At 54.0% G+C, this 27,741-nt stretch overlaps 1 protein-coding gene across 2 annotated transcripts in view; it reads left to right on the forward strand.

The window, feature by feature from the left end:
• Grik3 (glutamate ionotropic receptor kainate type subunit 3) overlaps window positions 1-27,520 on the forward strand; it is a 206,806-nt gene extending 179,286 nt beyond the window's left edge. Inside the window, exons 11-16 of one of the 2 annotated variants that reach the window (XM_047516330.1) lie at window positions 2,158-2,381; window positions 6,434-6,552; window positions 8,992-9,209; window positions 18,112-18,334; window positions 18,717-18,967; window positions 21,448-27,520. In XM_047516330.1, the coding sequence (XP_047372286.1) occupies window positions 2,158-2,381; window positions 6,434-6,552; window positions 8,992-9,209; window positions 18,112-18,334; window positions 18,717-18,967; window positions 21,448-21,642 (1,230 nt within the window). In that variant the 3' untranslated portion in view covers window positions 21,643-27,520. Of the gene's footprint in view, window positions 1-2,157; window positions 2,382-6,433; window positions 6,553-8,991; window positions 9,210-18,111; window positions 18,335-18,716; window positions 18,968-19,158; window positions 19,374-21,447 lie in introns of those variants that run through there. The other variant, XM_047516340.1, reaches the window with a different exon arrangement.
• The last annotated feature ends 221 nt before the right edge of the window (window positions 27,521-27,741 follow it).

Below are 27,741 nucleotides of genomic sequence, written 5' to 3' on the forward strand. Positions count from 1 at the left end.
CCCAGGAGTCCTGTCAACACCCTCAACAGGGGCTCTCTTGACCCGAAGCTCCATAAGAGCAGGGACTTGCTTGCCGCTATATCCCAGCCTGGGCCAGAGCCTGTGCACACTAGGTTTTAAGCCAATGCACATTAGTCACGCTGCACATTCCCTGAGAATTCTCTCACCTTCCGTTGCTTTCCTTTGTCCACAGCCTGAGTTGAGAGGGCCCTGGGAGCTGGGGAGGCAGCAGCTGCCCACTTCCTCCTTCCTTTGCCTTCAAAGCCGGGCAAGTTTCACCTCCCACATTCAGAAATTGGCAGAAGGAAGGTCCCAGGATAACAACCCTTTGTTGTAGACTCCTCTTCCCTACCTTTCTCAAGCTCTGAAGTTTGCCGAACCCTTAGGCTCCACATGTCCACGGTGGGGGCTGGGGGCTGCAGTTAGGAGGAACACTGGGACGCGGAACACCAGACCTGTGCATTTCCTAGCTGCCCTCAGCCCGGGCTACCCACAAATCTGTGGAGTTCCACCCATGCCGGCCTGTCCCTCCGTGAAGTCTAATTTCTACTTGATTTCTAGTTCCTGTTCTGAGTCAGAGCTGTTGTTAACAGCTACCCTTTACTAAATATTGATTAATGTCCATCTTCCTACTGAACTGTAAGCTCCATGAGGGCAGAAATCATGTTGGCTTAGGTCTGCTCTGTATCCCTAATGCCTGGTGGATCTCATAGAACAATGGATGGCTAGATGGATGGATCAATGAATGGATGGATGGACGGATAGATGTCAGATGGATGAAGACTGGTGGATAGATGGAAGGATGTGGGTAGGATGTGGATGGATGGATGGGGCTGGTCTGGGCCAGCAAGTGACTGCATCAAGGCCTTGCCTTGGAAGAGGGATTTGCCTTTGCAATGGGTCTTTAGATCTGGCCTTTAGGACCCCTCCTCTCTTCAGCTGTGTCCCACCAGAGGAAAAGGAAGTGATAACTTTGTTCACACTCTGAGGTGTAAATACCCATAGAAGCTCTAGGGAAAGACTATTAACAAATAATCCCAGGACTGAGGGGGAATGGAAATGGAGAAAGACAGCATTGGATTAGCCAGAACCTCGGCTGCAGATTAGCAGGCGAGACACAGGGCATGTGGCAGCCCACGCTGCTTTGCATGCCGAGGAGGCTCAGGTCTTACCATGGGACAGAGTACTTCAAGGGAATTTAGAACTGGAGGCTGCCAGGAGTGTTTCTGGGAGAGGTGGCATGCACAAGGGAAAAGAGAAGGTGGTAAGAATTAGACCACAGGGAGAGGGCATCCTGACAGGGCATGAAATGGGCCAAGCCCGGGGGTGAAGAAGGAGATATGGGGAACAGATATGGGGAGATATGGGTGACTTCATGGGACCGAGCTTAGGAGGCCACAGTCGGGTGAAACCAAATATAGAATGGGAAGGAGGGAGTTCAGATTTTTAATTAGGGAAGGTTCAAACAAAAAAAAAATAAAAAATAGAACTTTATTTATTCCTCCCATTAAATTTTTGGAATAAAATTATTAACATATGAGCATCCCTAGACCTCCCCACCCCAGCCTTCCCCCTCCTGGGAACCAGGCCCTGGACTTGACCCTTTAGTTTCTTGCTCACCTTGACCCTCCAAGAAGGATATTGTCTTTGCCCAGCTGGCTTTTGGGAGGGTTTTCGGATCTCTAGACTATCCAGCATGGGGCAAAGCAGCCCTGAGGTAGGTGGGAGGGGAAAGCAGATTTAAATAAGAGTCATTGTGGGTTCTGCGTCCTCTCTGAGATATTTGAAAGACACATGGAAAGAACATGAGCTATTTTTAAATGTTTGTAGGTTGCTGAACTATATTTGCTTGACAAAGCATCTTGAGAAGGGACCACACAGTTACAGCTTTAACAAGCTTCCATTTTCTGCGTCTTGACATCACTTTCCTCTTAAACCCATGAACTCTTGAAGAACAAAGGTTAGATTGAATGCACCCTTGTCCCTTGTGCGCCCTGGGCAAGGCCCAGGTCAGAAGGAGGGCTCACCGAGGTTGAACCTGGAGTATGGTTAAGTGACCTTGGGCTTAGTCAACCTCACTCCCTCATCGCTCCTCCTCCAAGAAGGGTGCTCTGTTGTCCACTGCTCTGAGGCTTTGCTCCTTCTCTGTCATTGCAGAAGGCAGACCTGGCCGTGGCTCCCCTGACCATCACTCATGTCCGTGAGAAGGCCATCGATTTCTCCAAGCCCTTCATGACTCTCGGAGTGAGCATCCTGTACCGCAAGCCCAATGGCACCAACCCCAGTGTGTTCTCCTTCCTCAATCCCCTATCCCCGGATATCTGGATGTATGTGCTCCTCGCCTACCTGGGTGTCAGCTGCGTCCTCTTTGTCATCGCCAGGTAAGGTAATGCCTTGGCCGGAACTCAGGCCCAAGCTTGAAGGTTGAGGGAGCCAGGAGTGTCCCCACATCCTCAGCCCTTGGCACAGAAGGCCAAGGCTCAGGCCACTATTGTTCCTGCTGCTCTCTCCTGCCTTGTGGCCCAGATCCTTTGTATCCCTTAGGGAACCTTCTACCTGCTTCCCCAGGCTTCCATCAACTGGTCCTCTCCTGGTTTGCGTTTGGAACTCCAGGACGCAGCAGTTGCCCCTGAGGTCCCAGAACCAGACTTGGAGAGGTCAAATCATTTTGCCCAAAGCTGAACCTTGGACCGGGGACCTGGTACGGCAGACCTGGTGGGTGGCTTAGAACATGGCACACGTACACACCTGCCTGTCGGGGGTGCGTGCTGAAGATATGCCTGCACACTTGGTTATTCACATGAAGCAGACACAGTGCCTCCTTGCTGGTAGGTGGAAGAAGGCCGCCAGGAGACAGGGTGAGCCCAGCATTTTGTGAGCTCCTGGTATTTGCCAAGCACGGCGCTCTGCACTCTGTAGCCATGACCGTATTTAACTCTTACAGCCTCCCTCGAAGAGGAGACCACCAAAGCCCAGAAAGGTCCTACAAGCAATAAGTGGTGCATCTGGTACTTGAACTTGCGTCACCAAGCGTTTTATCTGCTACGCCCACCCCTGGTCACTGCTCTGGCCCTGTCCCAAATCGGTGGCTGTGTGACCCAGCCCTTCCACTCCCTCCCAAATGGGCCCTCTGCCTCCTCCCTCCAGGGCCCAGGCCTGGCCCCTGCCCTGGTTCTTCTTTTCTCTAAATCCTAACAAGGTGTGAAAAGAGACTTCTCTGGAAAGGCAATTTGAGATCCAAGGCCTTGGCGTTTCAGCCTTTTTTCCTCCTGAGGCTCCTTTGAAAGCCATTGCCCCGTTCACTCCCTCCTCCCGCGCTGGGAGAGACCAAAGGGAAGGATGTGAGAGATGGAACCCGGCTGCCTCCCGAGCTGGCTGCCCTGCCCGCTCGGCCAGCCGGCAGCCACCAGAGGCCTTCATTACACCTCTCGTCTCACACGCTCCACGAGACTTTCAAAGCCAGGAGCCACTCACGGGCACGCTCGCCATAATTTTAGCAGCTCCAGCGGCCTCTCTGCAGCCACCACCCGCTCTGAGCCGTGAGCTTTTCCAGCTTCGGTTCTGTCCATTCGATGGTCTCCCTTCCCCCTCCAGTCCGGCCCTGAGAGCCACTTTCCGGCCAAATCCTGCACAGATGGGTATCCCAGGGAAGAGAGGGCCACGGCCACAGGCTGTGTCCTGCCTACACCTCTGCGGCCGGTGTGTGATTTCTCCTGAGTGGAGTCAGTGTCTCCAGGTCGACTGCTTTCATTCCCATTTACTCACAAGATTGCAGGGTCCCCTGTAGCCACCAACCCTAAACCCAAGGTCCACCCTTAATTTGACGTGGTACCTCCCAGCCTTGACCAGAGACCTTTGTCCCCTCCTGAAGAGTCTGGATCCTCCCACCCACTGACCTCGGATGGCTCTCCCCTCCCCTGCTGCAGAATGGCACCCAGAGCTGGGACCCTTCCAGCGGTGGTGAGGACCCAGCCTGTGACGACCCTCGATAACTGAGAGGCCCTTTTCCAGAGCCAGTTATTTTCATCACAATAAGTAATTCCACCTCTGGGAATCTGAAACCACACTTCGGAATCTAGGAAGGCTTTCGCAGCCAAGTCCAGGGACAAGGCCACACTTTGGTCTTGGTGGCCATGGAGGTGTGCCGGAGATGTTCCTTTCAGCAGGGGATACAAGACTGGGAATCAGGGCACGGCTGAGTGCCCACCACCAGAGAAATGGTTAAAAACACCCAGGACGTGGTTACAGAGCATGAGGTAGATCCGGAAGAACTGGCCTGGACAGAGGTTGGTGACTTGTCAGATTTAAAAAACAAAGGAAAAAAAGAAAAAACAAGTTCTAGGATCATATACCCATATGATACAGTCTTTTTGATGTTAAAAGTTGTGTGGGGGCGGCAGTAACTGGAACATGGGAAGACTAGGAACCCTGAGCCTCTCTCAGAAATCCTCTTCTTTGTCCCCAGCCCCAGTTCCACTGTGTTCAGAGCCGCGGTTCTTTCCATCCCATGAGAACTGTCAAGGCTGTGACCTTTCAGCTCACTGCCAGGTCACAGAAAGTCCAGGTGTCACTCTAGGCCATGAATTCACTGCTGCAGTCCAGAGAGTAAGAGCTCGTCCAGTAGACCCGTCGAGGCTTCCATCTTCACTCATGGACGCCTCCTCCAGCCCTGGTCATGGAGCCTCCTCTGGCAGCCCATTCCACACCCAGCCCCTGGGCCTGGCTCCTCCTCTTGTTGACATCTGTGGTCTTTCTAGGGTGGGAGTCATGGTGGGCCTGGCTTCGTCTGTCTTCTGCGTGGACTCAGTGGTGAAGCTCTGTGCACCCATCGTCCTTAGGCTGGGTGGAGACTGGTCTCACAGCAGGGACCCTCCAGCTTCCGCCTACAAGGAAGTCACGCACCTGAGCCCTGCCCCCCAGCCTGCCCAGGTTCACCTGCTCAGTTATAGGACCGTGCTCCAGCATCCGGGAAGCCCCACTCCCTGGACTCAGGATACCCGGCTCTCCAAGGTGCTCCCCACGCAGCCCCTCGCCCCTGCTCTCCTGGTCCTCCATCTCTACCCTGTGACTTTAGAGCCTCTAACCAGTTCATGGTGGTCAGTTCCTTTGAAAATTCTCAACTTGGCTTGAAGCCTCACTTGGGAATTTCCTCTCCAAGGGGTCCTCTGTTTCCTGAGAACAAAAGTCTTCTCACATGAGCATTCGTGATGTCCTAACTCTTCTAGAAGGGACATGGAAAAGGGACACCACAGCATCACCTTTAAAGGGTGGCACACTAAAACACATAACAGAATTGATTGGACCTGCCTCTCCTTCCACACCTCTCATCCCAGCACCTTGACGCTCCCATGCCCCCCTCGGTCAGGAGCCCAGGGACCATCAGTCATTCCAGCATCTTTGAACTTACTTATTTCCAACTGGAACTCCCACAGTCAGCCAAGATTCCCTCCAGTAATCCAGAGTCCCCTCCCTTAGAAGGTAGTGGAGGGAGCTCCACAAAACAATTATTTTTGTCATTTATGTATTTGTATGTTCAAAGAGAAAACTATGAAAAATTAGAGCCCACATTGCTCTCTCCAGGGGCCAGGATGCTGGGATACTTTTGCTTTCTCATTGTGTTCTGCTATACTGTTTGAATATTTCATACAGTGTCTTTTACTTTTTCCCATTTTTTTTAATTATACAAGAAATTCAAAAGCATCTTCTCATTTTTAAAAATTCATGTGATACATATAAAGCAACAGGCCTCCTCAAGTTCTTTCTGCCATTCTGACTCCCCCCACCAGAGATGCACACTGACCTTCTTTACATATGGAACCTTCTAGACCCTTTTGTACTCATTCACATACAAATACACATAAAGAGCTATAGGGTCATGTCTTCAGGAATGTATATAATGAGATTACATTGTTCTTCTTTTTTATCATTTTCTTTCAGTCAAACGTGTGTTGAAGGTCTTTCCCTGTTGGAACATCTAGAAGTATCCGTTTCTCTCTTAACAGCCTCATGCTATGTCAAAGCATGGCGTGGCGTGGTTTATTCCTCTATTGAAGGACATTTAAGTGGTCTGCAGTTGTTCGCTGTGACAAACACCACTTTGATAAACACCCTCCTGTGCTCTGCTTTATGTTCGTGTGTGTTTTTTCTAGGATGGATAATGAGTTGCACAATTGCCAGGTTGAAGGGCACATGCATTTTAATTTTAAGAAGTGCTGCTGAATTACTTTTATAACCAGGAAAGGGCACTAATGGTGAAGAACAAGAGGAACAATGGCACCAGCTGCCCTTTGCCTGCCCCCCGGGCAGAACAATGAGGCAATGGATGCCAGAGCGACCCACACCGACATTGGCTAAGCCGCCATCTTGGTGGCACGGGTACCCTTCCTTCTGTCCTCCCACAGCCCAGCCTCACTGCCACTCTCTCCCCTGGTAGGTTCAGCCCCTATGAGTGGTACGATGCCCACCCCTGCAACCCCGGCTCCGAGGTGGTGGAGAACAACTTCACTCTGCTCAACAGCTTCTGGTTCGGAATGGGCTCCCTCATGCAGCAAGGTGAGTGCGGCTCCCTACCTGCTCTCCCGGGGCGGGCGTCCTCGCTCCCTGTGGGCCCAGTGGCCTCCGTGGAGTCAGCAGGGCCAGCCCACCCTCAAGGACAGCCTCAGGTTCTGAGGCTGAGCCATTAGAAGATTGGAGACCCCTCTGAATACTTTGGGGTGTGCCCCCATCCCACTCTTCACACTGCTCTGGCTAGAGCTAGCCCAGGATCTGAAGCAGTAAAACGCCCGACCCATGGTACGCAGGACGCAGCCCCAGTACCTCTGGCTGTGCAGGCTGGACATGGAGCACCCTGATTGCTGGGGTGGCCCCCAGTACCTCACCACCACAGAATCCAGCTGAGCAAAAGTGAGCTGCGGACAGGGCGGCGGGGGGGCACTAGAGGCAGGAAGGCTGTGTGGAAGGCCCTTGCAGGAATGAGATGAGACCTGAACTGGGGTAGTGGCCAGGAGGGTGGAGGGCAGAGGTGGACTGAGAAAACTTCAGGGAGCAGCATGGTCAGGACTCTGGGATCAGCTGAGGCAGGACTTCCACCCAGGTACCCCAGAGATGGGATCTATAGGATGATGGGATTCTCATATCCTCCAAAAGGAGGGCCAATGTGCTGCTCCTGACCCGTGTGGGTGGCCCTTTGGGAGTATCCGCAGCTGCTTAAATATCTAGGAAGCAGAGAACCTGCTCTCACTGCAGGGTGTAACATGCAGAAACATCAAGGGGCTTGAAGACAGGCAAGAGGGAGGCCAGCCAGAAAAGACCCCCAGGGGAATGACCCTGCCCAGCCCACTGACCAGGAGCCCTGTGCCTCTGCCCGAGCCTGTGGAGCTGCCTACCCAGAGCTACTTACCTCAGGACGTGGGCGAGGAGCAACCCAGCCTGTGCCGTGTTAAGTCCCATCAAGGACCTAAGGAAGGCAGGGGATGAGGGGGGCTTCTAGGGACAAGGAAAATTTCCTTGTCCTTCACTCTTCTGTGTGTCACTCAAAGCCCAGCACAAACTCTGGTCCTCAGGAGACAGCCATCAGCAAATGTCTAATGGACAAATGAATCAAGGGCCTTCTCCACCCTGTGCTGGGTAGTTGAATGAAAGAGAAGGGAGAAAAATACATGTGTCCCAGGGAGACCTTTCAGCCATGTAGAGGCCAGGGCAGGGGCTTGTGTCTGGGCAGGGGTCCAAGCTGCCTGGCAGGAGCTCCCCAAGCAAACAACTGAAAGAAGCCACTCTCCCTTTGGGGGCACAGCCAAAGCCCCAGCTTCAGGGAGGCTGGGAGTGGCTGACTGGGGAGGTGAGGCTGAGCAGCCTCGTGGGCCCCAGGAGCTAGGAAGTGACAGGCAGCTTTCAAGGGAAGTGCCTCAATTTGTCCCCACCATTAACAAGTGTCCTGAAGCCTCACCTTGCTTCTTTGCCATCATCTTTGTTCAGTGACAGCTGGGAAAGACCTGGAAGCTTCTCATTGCAGTAATAACTTCTCCTTTTCTGCCTCCTGCTGCTATTCAAAGCCCTGGCCCCAAATGCATCCCCTGCATGGTTTTGATTAGAAGGGAGAAAAATAGTTATGTATTTGAAAAACTCTCCCTTGAGTGATTTCTTTGAGAGAAAAAAAAAATCATCCATATCAAAGCAGACTCTTTTCAGATTGTAGGTCCAAATATTCTGGAAAGTTCAGGAGTCACTTGCTATTTAAATCTCTTGAAAGCCGCCTAGTTAATTACTTCAGTTAGAAGGTTTCATCTGAATTGTGCTCCACACCCAAGGTCAGGGAGGAAAAGTGATATATTTCAGCAAAGAGCTTCCAGAAATGTTGATTTTTCTCTTCCTGCCAAGCACCGCCTAGCAATCTCATATTTGTATACCACTTGTATTGGCGACGCAATTTCTCCTCAAATTATATCATTGCAGATCGCAGTATTTCTGCGAGGCTGGGACAGAGGAAGGACGATCCTTCACGCATTGCAGGGTCCCTGAAAGGGGAAGTGTCTGACATAAGATCACACAGAGAGTTGGAAACAGGATCCACTCAGGGGCCCAGAGGTTCTGACCCTCGTGTGTTCCTGCCCTGAGACCCCAGGAGTGGTTCATGGATGGGCCTCTGAGGGGCTGAGGAGCCTGTGAACTGTTGGCTCTGTGTGTTGTTTGATTTGAGAGCAGTGGCTCTTAAATGTGAGCCTGGGTCAGAACCATCTGGAGGGCTGGTCAGATTGCTCATCCTGTGCTGCCCCCTGATTCAGCAGGTCCTGGGGTGGAGCCTGGGAATTCATATTTCTAGAAAGTTCCTAGGTGATACTGATAACCACACTTCTGAGAACCTCCAATCTAGGGAGAGGGTTTGGGCTTTTATGAGCGTGTTGGGGGCGTCCACGACCCCGGGACTTGAGCAGCGCGTTCTCTCATTCAAGTGTCCACCTTGTAAGGCGCCGCCTGTCTCCTGCCTCCTCCCAGGGTCTGAACTGATGCCCAAAGCTCTGTCCACACGCATCATCGGGGGCATCTGGTGGTTCTTCACGCTCATCATCATCTCCTCCTACACGGCCAACCTGGCCGCCTTTCTGACCGTGGAGCGCATGGAATCGCCCATCGACTCTGCCGACGACCTGGCCAAGCAAACCAAGATCGAGTACGGGGCTGTCAAGGATGGGGCCACCATGACCTTCTTCAAGGTGAGGGTCTCTCCTTCCCATTGCAGCACAATGAACCTCCCCTGGCCCTGTGCTGAGCAGAAGGGGAGTGGGAGGAAGGGGTCTCTCTGTCCTTCCCTCCCTGCTGGAGCTGAAGGGCCAGAAAACCCCAGGGCTCAGACCCTCCCTGTTTAGGGCAGTTGATTTGGGGAACTATGGTAATGTGAGTCATGTAGTTTGGTTACAGCACAAATTCTAGAAGTTTCTGTACCTGCAACAAAGAGTGTGAAGAGGACAGGTAGAGAAAAGGAACGAGTGAAGCAGCGGGAGGAGAAGAGTGATCAGACACCCAGCCCCTGGGGCTGATGGGCGCCCTGCACTTGGTGTGAGGCCTTAGTGCCATCCATGTCCAAGAGGCTAGCTTGGGCTTGGTGGTGAGCGCCCTACCACTGAGAAGGAAGCAGGGGCACGTCCTGGAGGAAAGGAGGGGACATCACACTTGAACAAGTGTTTACAGAATCAGCATGTTGCACTCTTGGAATGCCGGTGACCCCTGCCCACGTGGCTTCTCTCATGGGTGCATCTGATGGTGATTCCGTTGCTCTTCCTGCTTTGGAAGGGATGACTCACTTCCTCAGTGTTTTTCCACCTTCTACCAGTGTAACTCACGTTGGTGGAGGAGACCTGAGACTCTTCTACCTGCCCTTCGAGAACCAGTAGGGGTCAATGTGCTCCAGAAATTCAAGTAGCGATAACAGCAGCTACGGAGCTGCCGTGTGCCAGGCGTGGTGCTCAGGGCTCAGCTTCATTTTACCTTCAGGACAGTCTGTGAGGTTGGCGCTGTCATTATTTCCATTTTACATGTGTGGGGACTGAGACTCAGAGCGATTAAGTGACTCATCTAAGGACTCACAACTGGAGGAGCCAAATGCTGAGCCAGTTCTGCCTTCCTCCATGGTCTGTGTTCTAAGCATTCAAATACCCACCAGTACCGCAGTACCAGCCCAGCCCTCAGAGCGTCTGACTCAGGAGGCCTGGGAGAGAGTCAAGAATGAGTAATTAAAAAAAAAAAAAAAAGTGTCGTGTGTGTGGTGCTGGGGATCAGACCGAGGTCCTCGCACTTACTAGGCAAGCACTCTACTGCTGAGCCGTATCCCCAGCCCCAAGAATGATGCTGGTGGGGCCCATTTAGGCCCACACTTTGAGAACCACTATTCCAATTATGACTTAGAAATGATCAGGATTTTGGAACTCTGTTGCTGCAGGTTCATCTGTTGTAGTTGATTCATCTACTAACTGCTCTCAGTTCTCCTGGAAACCTGGGACATTTCCCTTTCCTCTGGACCCTGGATCCCCACCCTCTAGCCCTCCCTTGCCTCTTCCTACTTCAAGTCTCCAAGAGATAGATGGAGCCCCAGAGGAGCCTGGGTGAAGAGTTTGGGCAGGAAGGCCCCTAGCACTGATTCCCACCCAGCCTCCCCGAGGCCCCTCCCTGGTGTCAGAAGGAGCTCTTTGGAAAGAGAAAGGAGGAGGGGAAGGTTCCCCTCCTGCATGCTGCCGCGGCCGCCAGCACGCTGTGAACCCGCTGCCTAAGAGGTCACGGCCAGGTGTATAGAGTGAGAGCAAGTCAGACACAGTAGGAGCCTGTGGGGCTGTGTCCACGAGTGTGGATGCGGGTGATCGTGTGCAGACCATGTGTGGCTGCGTATGTGCACGTAGCAGCGGGAGTCCACGCCAGCCTGCATTTGTGTCCTCAGCATGCACACGTGTACTCACGCACAGGAGTGTGCCTCTGTGGGGCATATATCTGGGCTTGGGCACAAGTATTTGCATCTCTGTGTATTGGTGAGCACATGTGAGATGCATCCCTGCGATCTGGGCACATGAACTTGTGCCTCTAAGTGTACACAAGTGCCTGCCAGAACGTCTGCACGTGTATGTGTGCAGAGTAAATGTGCATTTCACTGTCCCCATGGGGGTGCCTAGATAGGTGTGAAGGAGGCTGCATGTGAAATAGCCTCTGTGCATGTGTGTGTGTGTGTGTGTGTGTGCGTGTGTGTGCAAGAGCCCGCGCATGCACATGCATCCGTGTGCGTGTGTACCTGCTCGTTTGCGCGTTGTCTGTCCCCGGGCTGCAGCCCAGCCCTTTGACTGTGCCAGAGCCTCCTCATGCATTAGGCATGAGCCTTCTCTAAGCAGGGCTCCCGATCAAAGGGAAGCAGCATAAATAAGCCCTATGCCGGCTCATTGCCGCTGATTGGATGCCCCTGCCTCCCTCCATGCTAAGATGCTCAGATTGGCTTCCCAGAGCCCAGCCCGGCGCCCCACCGAGCCTCTGTCCTCAGCATCAAGCAGCGCCTCCTGCAGCCTGCTCCGCCCTCACCCACCTTCCCTGCAAATGGCACGTGGAGGAGGGGCGTGGGTGCTGACACCCAGCTGGGGCTCTGGGGCTCCAGGGCCTGTGCTCTCAGGGCCCATCGGCCAGAAACAGCAACTGCGCTTCCCCTTCAGGACCGGCGCCACTTTCATGCTCTCCCGGTGGCCAATGAATCCCTGCCGGGGTCTGGCCACGTTGTCTCCCACGTTCTGGAGAGGCTCCTCTTACCCAGGCTGCCTTTCCCTGGCAGTAGCAGCGGTGGGACTGTCATGGAGGTGGGAGGAGCCTGAAAGTGGTCACATGGACCTCGGCACCCAGGATGAGCTGGGAGCACAGCACCCCTGCCCAGAGGTGTCTGGACAAGCCTACCGCCTCCCCGCCCCTCTGCCCTCCAGAGTTGAACCTCCCAGTCACGCCTCCCCCGTCCCCAGCCCAGCCAGGTCACAGAGGTGGAGGCTGCTATGAAAATCAAGGGTGGAGTTGAAAGGGGGCAGGATCCAAGAAGAGCCAACGCAGGAGAATCAACCCCGCAGGCCGTCCAAAGCGTAGGGCAGGTCAAGTTCATGTCCACCAGTAACGTGCGCCTGGTGAAGCTGCGGACGGTTTTTGAACACCCTTCTCCCCCAGCTGAGAGTGGAACACAAGGCAGAGAACCCTTCCCTCTTCAAAAAGGACCCCAACAGAAAGCAGGACATCCGGCTGGCAGGGCTGCAGGTCCCTCAGCCCCATCCTGCAGCCTGGGAGATGCATGCTCGAGGCGGACCCGTCTCTGCGAAGACAGTTTCACTTGGAGAATTGTCAGGAAGCAGCAGACATCACAAACAGCGTCTCCTGTGTTGTCCTCCTCGGTCTTAGAAGATAAAATTAATTAGAAGATGAAAAAGGAGGGCTTTGAAAGCACTGTTTGGCTGTAAAATATGTAGGCAAAATGTAAAGGAGAACGTGGGAGCGAGCGTGATCTCTCCAGGGCGGGCCGGGTGGCTTTGAAGGGAAAAGAAGTGGGGAGACAGCTTCTCAGTAGATCCAGCCCCCTCTGACTGGTGGGGCTGAGGCGCTGAGCAAGGTGGGGGGAGCCACTCCAGAAAGGGCCCTGGGCCTTGCCAGACCCTCCACCCTGCACAGCCTCTGTCCTAGCACCTGTCCCAGAGGGCACCTGGAGAGGTCACCCCATCCACCCCTGCCTCCAGCTGCGTAGCTGTCTCTTTCCTGAGTTGCAGGTGCTCCCCTCATCTCAGCCTCCAGTTTCTCAGCCCCATCTGCTGGCCTCTCCTGGAGAGGCCAGAAGGACCGACAATCAGGCAACTTTCAGTGTGGTCAGCCTGGCCCTGTCAAGTATCATCAGTTTTAAAGTCAGACAGACCAGGATGTGAGTCTCGGGTCATGTGTGTGCTGGGTGACCTTGGACCAGTCACTTCAATTCTACAAGCCTCCACTTGCTCACCCTCACAACAGGGACACCAATGCCCACCATGGGGCAATCTGCAATTGGATTCAATTAGCTTCTGGACGCTGGCTATCCCAGGGCCAGGGATGCTCTTGCCCTGAAATCCCCTCCTAAGGCAGATGACCTCACCAGATGACCTCCTGAGATTGGTGGAGAACATTGGCTTCTCCTATCACAGGTGGTCACCTTCCTCTGCACAGGACTATGCACTGCAGAAAGAACCCTGAAGTCCTTAGAGAATGGAAGGAATCCAGAGAGATCAGGCAAAGGAGTAGCAATAGGTACAGGGTGAGGTCCAGGGATGAAGAAGTCATTGGAAATGACCAAGTTACTGACGACCTCCCTGGACCTTAGTTTTCTCATCTGTGAACTGGGTATGATAGTCCTCAACCTCATCAAGTTATTCAAATGATTAAATGGGGTCATCCATGTAAACATGAACAGTACCTGGCGCAAAGTAGACACACAGTACATGTAACTGTTTCCGTTTATTGTTGCAAATTGGTGATGTGGAGGCCTGATCAGCACGGTCATGATTTGGGGGCCACACATGGCTTGTTTTTTTATAGATATCTCCTTAGGTTAATTGTCAAGGTTTTAAAATTTGGAATCTTCTACATTAAAAAAAAAAAAAAAATTCACCTTCCCAGCTTCTTGAAAATAGAAAAGATCCAGCAGTATTGAACTGACTGTCCTGCAGGGGGACAATTTTCAGAGCTCAGAAATAGAGTCTGTCTCCAATTGTCAGAACCCCACCCAGCCTTTGTGAGTGATTTCCGGTGCCTGGTCTGACCCCATTGGCATTAGGCTTTTTGTCCCTAAGTCTTTTAAGTGGTTCTAAATCCTATCGCTACGCTGCACTATGGAGATCATAGTATCCCCTACTTCTAAATGGGGAAACTGAGCCTTAGAGAGAATTAAGGAGTCTTAAAAAAAACAATGATGCCAGTCACCCCTGGAGACTTAGGGGCCAGGCTCCTGTGTCAATAAGCACTTCGGTGCCTTTTCTTGCTGAATGTTTACGCCAGGCAGTAGGTGTTCTTAAAACCCCCTTTTACAGATGAGATAAGAGGCTCAGAGATATGACATCACTTGCCTGTGGTACCAGAAGGAGCTGGCACTTGAACCCAGGTTGATATGACACCAGAGACCATGCAGTGGAGCTGACCCCTCTCTCTATGCACATGTCCCCCCTGCCACCCTCACCTCTGGGCTCCTCGGGCAGCACCCAGTTACAAGCCTTCACAGCGAGCCTCAGGGTCATGCATGGACGTCAGGAACTGTTGCTGGGGCAGAAGGTCAGTCTATCTATCCTCGCTGGGGGGTTCAGGCCAGTGGAAAGAGGCAGGAAATTCAGAGAGGCCTCCTGGTCCCCATGGAGCAGAGAAGTGATGAACTGCTCGAGGACATGGATCTGATAAGGCCAAAGACTCCAAATCTCGGAATAAGAAAGCTAATTAATTTGGGGAAAGGTCTCCTTTCCAGTATGGAAAGCACCCAGCGTCTTGCATGGAATCACATTGCTGCTGTCTCTCTGAACATATTCTCTGGGATTCAGCTCCCTTCAAAATTAATATATATATTTATGTATGTATATATAGGCCTATATATGTTCTCTTGTACAGAAATGTTAAATTCTCAAGATTAAGTATCTTCAGCTGGGGAAAATCAATTTACTTCTTTGAGGAGGCTGGAATTGAAAAGTCGTGAGCCTGAAACTTACTTTCTTGCCAATTTTCCTGATAAAAAAAGTATCTCCGTCCTGGCAGATGGCCCTGTATTGGCTGCTCTGAATGATTCCATTAATTGATTTGGGTGACTGGTCCTGAAGTAAACCTCATTAAGGTTCCCACCAAAGCCAGGACAGGCAGATGACGCAGGACCTTCAGGTGTGGGACTCTGTTCTCTGGGGGCGTGACAATCGCTCAGGCCAGTGCTGGGAACTCGGGGCTCGGGGCTCAGGCCTGTAGGAGGGTAGAGAGGCCTGAGGTTCCAGAAGGAGCCCTGACCTTGCCTTGCCCTGCCTCCAGGTGCCAGAAAGGGCTTTTCAGAGTTGTGCCCCAGAACCACAGAATTGCTCAGAGGCAGAACTTAAGGGGAAGCAGAGATGTGAGCAGATGTCATTGAGAATGGGGGCCCCAGGATGTGGGCAAGGACAGTGAGAAGCCACCCCAGGGAAGATCTCGGTCCATCTGCCTAAAGGCAATGGGGGCAGTGAGTTTGGACCCTGGAGTGGGAGGGAGTCGCCCCTTGAAGTCCGCGTCACAGCCAGCTTCTGCCTGGGTGTCACCTCCTGTCTTAACTGGCCCGTGCTCTTTGGTGTCTCTCCCATCTCCCTCACTCAGTCCCTTTACCCACCGGGGGCTTTTCTGTGTCTGTCCTCCAGCACCATCTGCCTCAGCACTCCCTCCAGCCCCCAAATGAAATCCCTGTCCCCCTACATGGTGCTGCGTCAATGGGGAAAGTGTGTTTGGGTGCCAGGCAGGCCCAAGTATAGGAGGAACGGGATGATGGTGAGGGATGGGTTGGGGAGGTTTGGAGAAAGGAGCTGTTCTGATCCCATTCTGAGACAGAAGGGGCAGGTGGGCTCCCTGAAGGGTTCCTTGGTTACTTTGGCCAAGACTTGAGAGCTATGGATGACCAGCTGCATAGAAGAGCGAGTGAGTGAGATGGGTGCAAAGGAGAAAGGGACCGATCAGTGGATGAGCTGGGGGCAGGGGGAGGGTGAGAATCTGGTAATGTGGAGATAGTTGAACTTGGATAATTTGATTATAAGAATAATGGGAATTAATTATTATCTGAAAAGCAACTATTTTGGGAATAGAAGTAGCTCATGGGAATGTGTAGGTGACAGAGTGTATTCGTTATCTACTGCTGTGTAACAAATAAACCCCAAGCTTAGTGTCTTCAAACAGCATTTGACCTCTCCATTTGTGGGTCAGGAATCCAGCCCAGCTCAGCTGAGCACTCTGGCTTGAGCCTCTCATAAGCCTGCAATCTGGTGTTGGCCAGCGCTGTGGTCATTTCAGGGCATGGCTTCTAGGCTCACATGGTTGCTGGAAGGACTCAGTTTCTCCCAGGTTGTTGACCTGAGGGCTTCGGTTCTTCTCTGACCATTGATCAGGGGTCCCCTTCTGTCCCTTGCCATGGGGACCTCTCCATAAGGCAACTCATGACCTGACAGTGTTTCCATCAGGGAAGAGAGAGTACAAGCCAGATGAAGTCACAGTCTCCTCTAATGTATCTTAGAAGTGACACTCTGGGCGGGGGGGAGTTAAAAGTCAGCCAGGAAGTCCAGCCCACACTCAAGTGGAGTCTGACTACCAGGAAATGGGGATCATTAGGAGCCATTTCAAAGCTTCCTACCACAGGAGAAGCTGAGGAGCAAGCCTGCAGAGAAAGGACCAGAGGGGGCCCAAGAAGCTGGCAGCAGGAGAATCTGCATATCTGAAATTATCTAGAAAATAAGCAACATCTGGGATGTCAGAAGATCTGGAAGGAGGAGCATCTTGAAGGGAAGAGGAGCTGGTGGGGGAGACTCGGGAAGGAGCTGCAGCGGAAGAGTAGCTGGGAAGGTGGGCAGCTGCCTGGGAGATGGTGGCAGAGGGGGAGAGAGACTGCGGCCACTGAGGGGCAGGAAGAGCGGCAGGAGGGGAGGCGGGGCTCAGGCGGGGCTGGAGCAGCCCAGGGAGACGGGACCGGGCATCTGAGCCCTTCATGCCTTTGACTCTAGGGCAGGTGAATTTGTAGGCAGGGGAGTGTCTGCTTATCTGTAAAGGTGCCCGATCCCCTGTGCCCAAGGCGGGTATTGCTGGCACTCAACTGAGCCCATCTCAGAGGGCATGCCAAGGGGCCCTGCCCGCTGCTCCAAGGCTCCCTCCTGTCCCCACTGCCTCCTCACCCAGGGCTGCCGGGGTCTCCAGGAACCGATTTCTAGGGGCTGTCCCTTGCTAGTAGGAAGACAGAAAGTTCACTTCCCTCCCAGTCTCCTCACCCGCTCGTGGAGATTCAGCTTCTTCCCCAGCCACTGCCCATCCCCCAGTCCCGTGCCAGCCTGTGCCAGTGCCCATGCTGTCACGCACACCAGAGCCGGGCTGGGCGCCAGTCAGACAGGCTGACATCACAGAAAGCCACAGCGGACTTGGCAACAGCCACTACATGGGGACTGCAGAGCCGCCTGCTCCCCGGGACCCCCCTGGGGCAGAGCCGATCCCTCCTGGGGGCAGGCGTCTGGCAGGTACTGAGTTCCCAAGCACCTTCATGAACACCACGCTCCAGGTCTGCCCAGTCCCCCAGGCAGCCCGAGCCACTCAGCCCTGGTCCTCTCCTGGCCCTGGCAACCTCTTGAGTCTCTCCAGGGCAGGTGCCACAGTGCACCCACCACACCTGGGCTCAGGGCTAGTTGGTGGCTCCGCCCCTGCGACAGCATCCAGCCAGCCCAGGGGCCGCAGACCACCTGCCCTGACTGCCCACCTTGCTGCTCTGTGATCCCCACTCTGTGGCTCACTGTACTCAAGAAGAGGCTGGAACCCGGGCTTCAGTCAAAGCCTTCCCCCAAGACTGTCTCCCACATCCTGCCCTCACAGTGGGTCCTGGGAGGCGTGTTGCTCAGTGGTGAGGAGCATGGACTTGGGCCTCAGAGGAACTGGATTTGCAGCCTGGCTCTGCCATTTGGTATCTGGGTACCTTCAGACAAGTTCCTAGACCACACCTCAACTCCTCACCTGTAAATGGAGCTGACAATAGGACCTGCCTCCTGTGAGCAGTGAGGATGGAAGAGTCAGCGCAGGAAGGCACTTCGAGATAGGTGGTGCACATGCTAATGGTTTAATTAATGTTAGAGAAAAAGTTAATTTTAAAAGTAAGTCTGATGACCACTTGTGCCATGGCAAAGAACCAGGGTTTTCAGGAAGTGGGCGGAGTCTGAACTTGGGCTTCATTACTCCTCAGCCATGTGTTTTGAGACCTTTCTTCCCAGGGCCTCAGTTTCCACATCTGAGCAATGGGTCGTGCTTCCTCACTCCGAAGAGTGCAGACGAGAGTTCAGTGACTCTGCTGAGCAGTGCTCGGTCCCTGGTGGGCTCAGTAACTATGTGTGTGTCCCCCTTTCCCTTGCGGCCCAGAAATCCAAGATCTCTACTTTCGAGAAGATGTGGGCTTTCATGAGCAGCAAGCCCTCTGCTCTGGTGAAGAACAACGAGGAGGGTATCCAGCGGACGCTGACAGCAGACTACGCGCTGCTCATGGAGTCCACCACCATCGAATACGTCACTCAGAGGAACTGCAACCTCACCCAGATCGGGGGCCTCATTGACTCCAAGGGCTACGGCATCGGCACGCCCATGGGTGAGCCAGGGGCGCGGGTGGGAGGGTGACGGAGGAGTGGACGGAAGGTGGGCGGGACCCCGCATCCACTCATGCACACGGTCCCCAACTCGTTCCACCAAACCTAGAAGGGTGGCGTTTCCCTGGCCCAGGAGCGGGACAGTCACCTACTGCCAAAGTCAGCCCTGGCCTCAGCCGTGAGAACAAGGATGAACCGAAGGGGGGAGTCAGTTCCCAGAGGCCACACCTACCTCCCCTCCTCCCACCCCTGCTGATGCAGCCCAGCGACGCGGGGCCTTCCGGGGACCCGCAGGGACAGATATCCAAGGGGGTTACCAGGGATGAACACAGGTCAGACCGAACAGAGGCCACCGACAGCCGGAGTCCACTGTCCCCTCCCCAGGCTCGCCATACCGGGACAAGATCACCATCGCCATCCTGCAGCTGCAGGAGGAGGACAAGCTGCACATCATGAAGGAGAAGTGGTGGCGGGGCAGCGGGTGCCCCGAGGAGGAGAACAAGGAGGCCAGCGCCCTGGGCATCCAGAAGATCGGTGGCATCTTCATCGTCCTGGCCGCCGGGCTGGTCCTGTCTGTGCTGGTGGCCGTGGGGGAGTTCGTGTACAAGCTCCGCAAAACCGCAGAGCGAGAACAGGTGAGCCCTGGCCGGGCGCGGTGGGCGGGGCGATGGGCGGGGCGCGGTGGGGGCGGGGCGGGGCACCGCCCCACCCTCCGAGCGCGCAGCTATCCCACACAGCCGCCCTGTAACCAGGCCCCCAGGACGCCCTGCCAGCTCCACCGCTGTCCAGACCCAGCATGTTTCCTATCACCGTTGCTCCACCCCAGGCCAAGCCCCAGCACCTGTGGCCCGATCCCTGCTGCAGCCTCTGGTCTGGCCTTCCAGCCTCCACACGTCCCTGCTGCCCCTGCAAGTCAAGCCAGTGCCCTGTTTGAAACTTCATTTAAACCTTGTCGGTTCCCTGGGTCACACCCTGCAGGGTGGTGGTTGAAGCTGGGTTCCGGTGGCATAGGGGTTCATTATATTGTTCTCTCTACTTCTGTGTAGACTTGGAAATTTCCATAATCAGAAGTTTAAAAAAATAAAGTTAAGAGGCCTAGACCAAGTGTGCAGACAGCAGAGCGAGCCGGTCTGATTAATTCAAGCATGGTTGGGCAGTGGTTCTGGGTCCCCGCAGCAAATTAGAACCACAGGGAGAGAGTTTTTAAGTGCTAATGCTCTGGCCTCACTCCCAGAGACTCTGTTCTAATTGGCCTGCGGTGGAGCCCGGCCTTGGCATTTTTCAGAAAGCCTGCAGGGTGATTTAAACACACACCTGAGTTGAGGCCTCTGGTGGGGGAATCGCCTCTTACCAGAGAGGTTCAAAGGAATCTAGGTCCGGTGTGGCAGGGGACTACAGTTGGATCACAACTGAAGGGTTGTGACAACAGGCAGCATCTGTGTCCATCAAAAATGACACAGAGTCATTTATAGCCAGAAAGCCCCAGTCAACAAGGAGGAAGGGAAGACAATCCTGGGTTTTCTGCTTAGCATGGGCCAGGAAAGAGACACCCTCCAGCACCGCCCAGAGAAGTCTGAACGGGGCATTTCCACAAGGCAGCTCCGCAGGACGCTGTCTTTAAAACTGGTCGTAGATTTGACCAGTCAATCTCATTTTGTAGAAATGTAGCAATGGAAGTGGTCAGGGATACATGTAGTTTTACTTATGAGGATGTTTGTTAAAGTGTTAGTTATAACATAAAAAATGTAGAAATTATCTAAATGTCCAACAATTGGGAATGACTGGAAGAAAAAAAACAAACTATGGTAAGTGCCTGTTAAGATTGGATTGAGCTCCAATTTCTACCAAAAAGCCTATGGAACTCAGTCCTGATCTATCTCTCAGACCTCCTCCTTCCCATCATCCTCCTCTCCCTTACTCTGCTCCATACACACTGGACTCCTTTTTAGCCCATAACACACAAAGTGTGTGTCTGCCTCAGGGCCTTTGCACATCCTGTTCCACCAGCCTTCCTCCAGGGCATCGTAATATTCTTGGCACCATCTGCTCATTCAGCTTACCTCCTCAAGTAACCTTTCTTACCTGTCCCCGTTCTCAGCCCTTCTCTATCCCGTTTGGGAGATTTGTTATCATAAAAATAGTTATCACTACCTGAAATTGCTCGTTTAAGTGTTTATTATCTGTTTATTATCCCATCATTGGACCACAGGTCCCTGAGGGCTGGTATCTTCTCAGTCTTACTGCTACAGCCTAACCCCTAGAGCAGTGCACAGGAGTCTCAGTAAATACTTGCACAATGAAGAAAAGCAGGTCAAAAGGGATGACATTTTGCCTTTCGTAGTAAGGAAGGCCAGGCTGGGCGAGGTCACAGCTGGAAGAGGCCAGGCCAGCATTCAAAGGCAGGTCTCCATTTCCCTGCGCCCCATGACCGTTAGGCAGGTGGTCCTGGCGCCCTGGCTTCACTGGTAAGTTGAGGCCCCACTGCCTTCCACGCAAGCGCCAGGACGACCCCTGGTGGTTCGTCTCCTGGAAGCCACGCCGGCAGATCCCCATGGCGATGCTGCATGTTTGCCGTCCCCCTTTGGCTGCCTACAGGAACGAGGCCCAAACACTGCCACCCAACAGCCCTGCCGGGAGCTGCCTCCCAGTTGCCCACCGTGAGAACGCGTGCTGGGCTTCCCTGAGCCGGGGGACAGCGATTCCTCCCCTTGGTTGGAAGCCCAGCTGGGAGAAGGGCTGCCCACACCTTCATCAACTGTTTCCTGCGCCCTGAGTCTGGGCCAGGCCTCGTGCTGGGGCTCACGGGAATGAAAATGGCTGGTTCCTGCCCTGAGAGACCAGGCGAGATCAGACAGATAAACCAGAGCTCCTCAAGCTTTAATAGCATGCCAGCCAGAGCCTCTGTTTGCTCATCTGTGAAATGGGGATGAGATGATACTACCTGCCCCACATACCTTAGTCCCCAAACAAGACTGGGGGTTTTGTCGACCCCAGTACACACTACCCATCATGTGGAGGCAGAGGTGCGAGACAGATGGGGAGGCTCTGGGCGGAAGGAGGAGCTGGCCAGAGTGGCAGAACCAGGCTCGCTCATGTGCCTTGCTTCCTCCCCCAGCGTTCCTTCTGCAGCACTGTGGCCGATGAGATCCGTTTCTCCCTCACCTGCCAGCGTCGGGTCAAGCACAAGCCTCAGCCTCCCATGATGGTCAAGACTGACGCCGTCATCAACATGCACACATTCAATGATCGCCGGCTTCCGGGCAAGGACAGCATGACCTGCAGCACATCCTTAGCCCCTGTGTTCCCCTAGGCTCAGGTGGGGTGGGGACCACAGGCCTGAGGCAAGGCAAAAGAAACTGGAAACTGGAAAGAACATCCCCATCCCCACGCTGGGCTTGGGGACCAGAGCTGCTGCCTGCATGTTGGGCCAGGAACTCTGCCCTGACCCACCAGGACACCAGCAGGCCCCCAGGCCAGCTGTGTGGGCTTCCTTCTCCTCCTGTCTCTTCTATGGGTTTCTAAAGCTGCCAGCCAAGATAGCCAAGGCCAAAGGAAGCACATGCCTCTCTCAGGCCAAACTCACCGCCCCTCTGCTTTCCTCTAGAGTCAGAAGTATCTGCCATGGCCCCACAGAGGCCACAGAAAATGGGAAATAGATCTTACATTGCCCCTCCTTCTGCAAGAGCCCAAGCCTTCTCCGTCTTGACCATGAGACCAGAGATGCAAAACTGGGCGCCTTAAGGATCTTATAGTGGAGTTGCCCTTGGGAGCCAAAGCATGGTCATCCCATACACCTGGGTAAGAGGCAGGCTTCCGCCCTTGAGGGCTGTGCACACGGCCCTGATCTTCTGGACTTGGCTTTACCCATGGCAGCCCCTTGACAAAGTCGAAGGCAGAATGGGAAAGAGGAGAGAAGAGAATGCACAGATAGAAGTCGCCATTTTGAATCCGTATGGCTTCCACTCCTCTAAAAGGGGTAGTAGTCACACAAATTCTCCACTTTCTGGCCAGAGAAGAGAAAACCCCATAAATCTCTCACAAAGGATGCCCAAAGACTCATCTGATATTTGAAGCCCAGCAGAGGAACAGTGAATTCCATGAAAAACCCACAGGCCCCTGAGCCAATGGACCTTACTTTGCTGGTCAGCAAGCTGTTTTCTAAACCTGGTTGGCATTGGGAACCTCCCCCATGCCTAGCCAGATGAACTTGGCCTCGCTCTCATCCTGAAAGAATAGCCTTGATTGAAGTGAAAGTCAAGTTACCCCTTCTCAGAAGAGGGGTCAGTGTCCTACTGAACAGGCTAACTTTGGGGTAGGTGGGAAAATCCAGAGGGGACCCAAAGAACTCCTAGCCAAACCTAAAGATGCTGCCCAGAAACAGAAAGTTTTCAGGAGCAGGATGGATACAGGCCCCAAGGGCAGGGAGGGAGAAGCTGCCTCCTGGAGAATTAACCAAAGACCCAACACAGAGACAGGGGCCGTCCTGGCCCCTGGTCTCTTCTCTGGAGCAGCTATGGCCTCGCTGGGCTTGGGGGAGAGAGCAGAGTAAGAGCGTCCAGTGCAGCGCCAGCGGGGAGGTGGACCAGATGACCTGTGGCTTCCAGCTTGCCATAATGGAGACCATAGAGGCCTGGGACTCGAAGATTCTTGGAGAAGAACGAGGCGTGGAGGGTTAGGCACAAAGTGTCCTTAAAGAGAGCATGTTAGGGCCAGCAGGCCTCCATGGCCAAGGGTAAGGATAATTTCTGGGCAAGGAGAGAGGACTGGAAGTTCGGGAAAGAGAAGCAGGGGACAACAGCCACCTTCTCCCACCTCTGTCCTGGTGCTGCTGGGGAATCCAGGGAGAAGAGCTACCTTTTCCCCTCCAGGACCTTCTCAGTGGGGGTGAAGCATCCGCTCTTGCAAAACGGGAGATCCCGTGGGCACATGTGATCAATCCTGTCTCTCCTCCAGACTGAGCTGGACCCACCAGGTGGTTCCCTGAATCACAGCAGCCTGGCTGACAGTCTGCACTGGAGGAGGGACCGGAGGCCTAGACTGCAGTGGAACCCGGGCACGGGTGATAGGAGAAGCCATGCTGTCGCAAGCTCCGCGGGGTAGGGGTGTGTGCACGGGTGCGAATTTGTCTTTGTAAGTGTGAGTTTGGGGGCTGAGGGGGAAAGACAGATTTGGACATATAATGTCCAGGGCACACAATAATAGGTGACCCTTTGGGGATCCAGTGTGTGTGTGTGTGTGTGTGTGTGTGTACGCACATGAGTGAACTGGGGACTAGAGAGATATATCTGGACCAGCAGTAGAGCCCCATCTATGTAAAACCAGGAGAAGCCATGTCGTAACGGGGTTCTGGCGAGGACACAAGTATGCATACGTGAGCAGTGTGTTGGTGTGCGTGTGTGTGTGTATGTGTGTGTGTGTGCATGTGCATTCATGCACTGAAAGGCAGAGGATGGAAGGCAGGGTGAGACCTGCAGCATAGCCAAATACATGTCAAAGGAGAAGCCATGTCATCGAGGGGTCCACCTGTGGCAAGCGTGGGCACGGGTGGGCCAGTGTGCCCAGCAGCAAGCAGGAGGTGGGTCCAGCTAGACTGTCATGCAGCGTGGGTCCATGCACAAGGTGTGTGGGGACTATGTGGAACTAGAGCTTATGACTGCGTGTGTGAGCGTGCTCGTGCCCACATCTTATGGACACACGTGCGTGTTCCAACTCACGGCAGGAGCAGAGACAGACAATCAACCAGGAAGGCGGGACATCAGGGTCTGTTTGCACTCCTGTCACAAGAGGGACTGTGTATCACAGATTTGGGGAGGTTGCATGGGTGCGGGCACGGATGACAGCCCAGTGGGGGGAACCCTGCAGGGGCTCATGGCTGGTGACTCCTTTGCTGTAGGCAGAGAACCCTGCTAGGAAGGAAAACAGCTTCATCTTTGGAATTCCTGAGACCCGGATGCTTATGAAAGTACTTACCAATTTTCTCTCACCGACCACAGTCATTCACCACTGTCTGCTTTGTCAGATCTCACTTCACATCACATGCCACATCCACACTCATGGCTCACGCATGTGCTTCTGTGTGTGACGCTCTATGTCCGTGTCATGTTCTTCCGAGGCTATGCACATGTGGAGATTGTGATAGAAGAAAGGACATTTTTCATAAAAGGAGTGAAGAATGGTTGATAAACAGGCACAATTCAACTAGGGCAGTTCCCAAAAGGTACTGAAATAGTTTCTAGACTCTTCTGTGGAGGTGGGATGGTGCGCTGCCTGGTCTGGCCCCTCCTAGCCTAGGTCCAGAGGTGTGGCTAGTGTTCAGCCCCTGGCTGACGTTCGAATCCAGCCCCACGGGCCAGGCGCAGAAGGTGGCGCTCCTCTGTGAGGTGCGACGGGAGGGAGTGGGAGGGAGGTGTTCTGGGTGAGGGGAATCACCAGTTCTTACGGTCGGAGCTTGTGCTGCCCGTGGGGCACGGTTGAGCTGGGGCAGAACCACGCACAGGCGTGTGTCTGGGGCACACTCAGAGTGGCCAGGGGCGTGAAAGCTGGTACCGGTGGAGCAGAAGGTGGAAGGCGCCTGAGCAAGTACTTAAACATCCCCATCTGTCCACACACCAGCCCTGAGCAGAAGAGGGCCCACCTCGCCACAGTGTCTCCGCCTGTCCATCCACGCACGCAGGCCAAACTGAGGAGCGCCCACCCCACTGGGCAACGAGCCCTCCTCTGCCTCTCCCTCCTGCTGTGCGCAGATAGGCTCCACTGGCACTGGGGTGGCCCCACTCTGCAAGAGAGAAACTGCCCCGTTGGCCAGTAAGCTGGACTCTGAATCTTTGGGGGATGGAGGACCGCCCCTCCTCAGTCCAGACTCTGCCTCAGCTGGAAGAGCACATCTGGGTTCTGCCCCCAGAGTCTCACACCGGAAGATGAAAACCCTGGCCCAGGATGTGGGAGGGGTCCAAACAGCTTAACTCCTGGGAAGCAGAGGTCAGACCCAGGCACAGAGTCGCCAAGATCAGTCAGAGGCTCCTCCCAGCCTGCTTTCCAGCGCGGGCGGGGGCGGGCCGGGGAGCTGCTAGCCTCCTCACTCGGCACGAAGTTGGCCCCTTCCTGAGTCACCCTGCTGCCTGCAGGAACATCAGGAAACAAGCTCGACTCAGGGCCCACGTCTAGAATGGCCTGCATGGATACCCATCTGGAAAGGGCCTGGTGGTGTGAACAGACAGTTGTATGAATTTAATAACATCTGGGACCAGCCAGTCCCGCGGACAGATGCAAAAAAAGAAAAAAACAAATGGGCCCAGCTCTGTGAAGGGGTCTGTGGATTAGATACATCTGGAGGTTCCAGGTCGGATGGACACATCTGGAATGGACCCAGACTCTCGCCACAGTGGAAGGGCCCTGCCCTCTGTCCCCATGCTGGTTTGAATCAAGCCCTCATTTCAGTCCTGATTTGCCCTGAAGTTAAACATTTCAGAGCTAAGGTGGTACATGAAGTCACCAAACTGTTTTAGGTAGAAGGTTAATGTTCTGTACAATATATATATGAATGTAAATATATATATATATAACTGTATATATATATATATATATATGTGCACAGTGTATATATGCCCATAGCCCATGTGTATACAAGCCTTCCCCGCACGTCTGCAGAGTGTACAGAACCCAGCTGGTGTAGGTGGGGACCAGGTGAGAGACGGGGGCCACAGCAGCAAGTCTGGGTCAGAGGTTTCAGAAAGCCCTTAGGGTGGGACAGGCCCTTCATCCATCAGAGAGACTGAAAAAGAGGGTGGAACTGTGTAGGGCTGGCAGGTGGGCCTGCGACGGGGGAGGGAGGAGCCACAGGACCTCGTGTCATCCAGGAGTCAGACGCAGGACCGCTGGCCGTGTGGGAAGCAATGTCAGGCACGTACCTGGCTCCTGTGCCCACGTTGCATTCTAATCCTAAGCAGAAGGGCGGGGAGGCAGGGGCCGCTCCCCAGGCCCGGGATCCTGCCGCCCGCAGAGTCACCCTGCAGGTGTCAGGCTCCACCTGTAATAACCCAGGTGGTGGCTGTTCTGGGCAGCAAAGGCCTCAGAGTGCGGCCACCACACCAGGGCGCCCACAGCTCACAGCTAGCTGAGTGCTTTTTGAAGAGAAGGGCCTGAGGGCATTGCCAGCATGCCACTACAATGTCCCCATGGCCTGGGAGCCACCAATCCTGCTCTCGTTGCCCCTGCCTTTAGATCAGAGGACCTCACATCACTCCTCCCGAGGTGGGAGGAAGCAGCCAGGGGCTCAGAAGAATGCCAGCTAAGAACTCGCTGCCCCCGCACCCCGGACACACTCTCCAGGGCCAGAGGTCAGGGAACGACCAAGGAGCCAGAGAGGTGAAAGGTGAGAGCCAGGGACAGCCCCTGTCCTAGCACAGCCTGGTGCCATCTGTCTGCCCTGTCCTCTGCTGTGTCTTCCTCAGAGGGCAATTGGCAGAGGGCCCAGTAAGCCACAGACCTGCCCCTGCCTTGCTGGATCTCTGTTCTCTGCACTCCAGTTCTTTGGCCCCTTCATGGGTCTGAGCATCTCTGGCCCATGCCGGGGAGCACAGATCTGGAGAAGCTTCGCGTCGTGGTGTGCACAGCCCACCCTCTGCTTCCGCCCCAGGCATCAGGTCTGCACTTAACTCTGGGGCCCTGGCCAAGCGCATCTAAATCCAACCCCCAAGGAGGATCCTGTCCTGGCCCCACAGGGACCAGAGGTTCCAGGGGCCCTCCTGCCACTGTGCTCCGAAACCCCAGCCCACCTCTGCCTGGGCCAAATTCCTGGCTGGGCTTCTGTGATGGGGACCTCAGTTTCCAGCCCATGAACTGAGCCCCCAGACAGCACCATGGGCCCATGAGAGCCCTGGCCTGTCCTGCCACCCAGACCAGAGTGCCTGGACACCCCCTACTCCCATTCAACATGGTTCCCACACACTGGTCTCTGGGCCATTCAGGGGATGCCCTTTGTGGACATGCAGAATTTCTATGAATATAGTTTTTTGTAAACATTTTGTAACAATTTGGGTTTCATAGTAACTGTGTTACTTGCCAATCATTCTAGGCTGATGTAAATAAATTTCCAAACAAATCTGATTATTTTCCTTTTTAAGACACTGTGATATATCAAAGTGCACAGTTTGCTGTATGAAGTAATATGGTTTTAAATTTTAAATAAAGAAATGTTTCTAGAAAACAGGGTCCCCTTGAGATGTGTTTTCTGTTTCTCATCTCTCCTTAGAACCGGAGGGTGCTGGGCAGTTCACTTTGGCTTTCTCCGCTCTGGGATAACAATGACGTGGTCAGAAGGTCCTGGTACTGATGAGGTGGGCGTCTCTAGCCCAGGCTTCCTGTTCTGTTTCAGATATGGGGACTGGAGTGTCTGTCCTTGAGACTATTT

Source organism: Sciurus carolinensis, chromosome 1 (genome assembly GCF_902686445.1).
Source record: "Sciurus carolinensis chromosome 1, mSciCar1.2, whole genome shotgun sequence".
Lineage (NCBI taxonomy): Eukaryota > Metazoa > Chordata > Mammalia > Rodentia > Sciuridae > Sciurus > Sciurus carolinensis.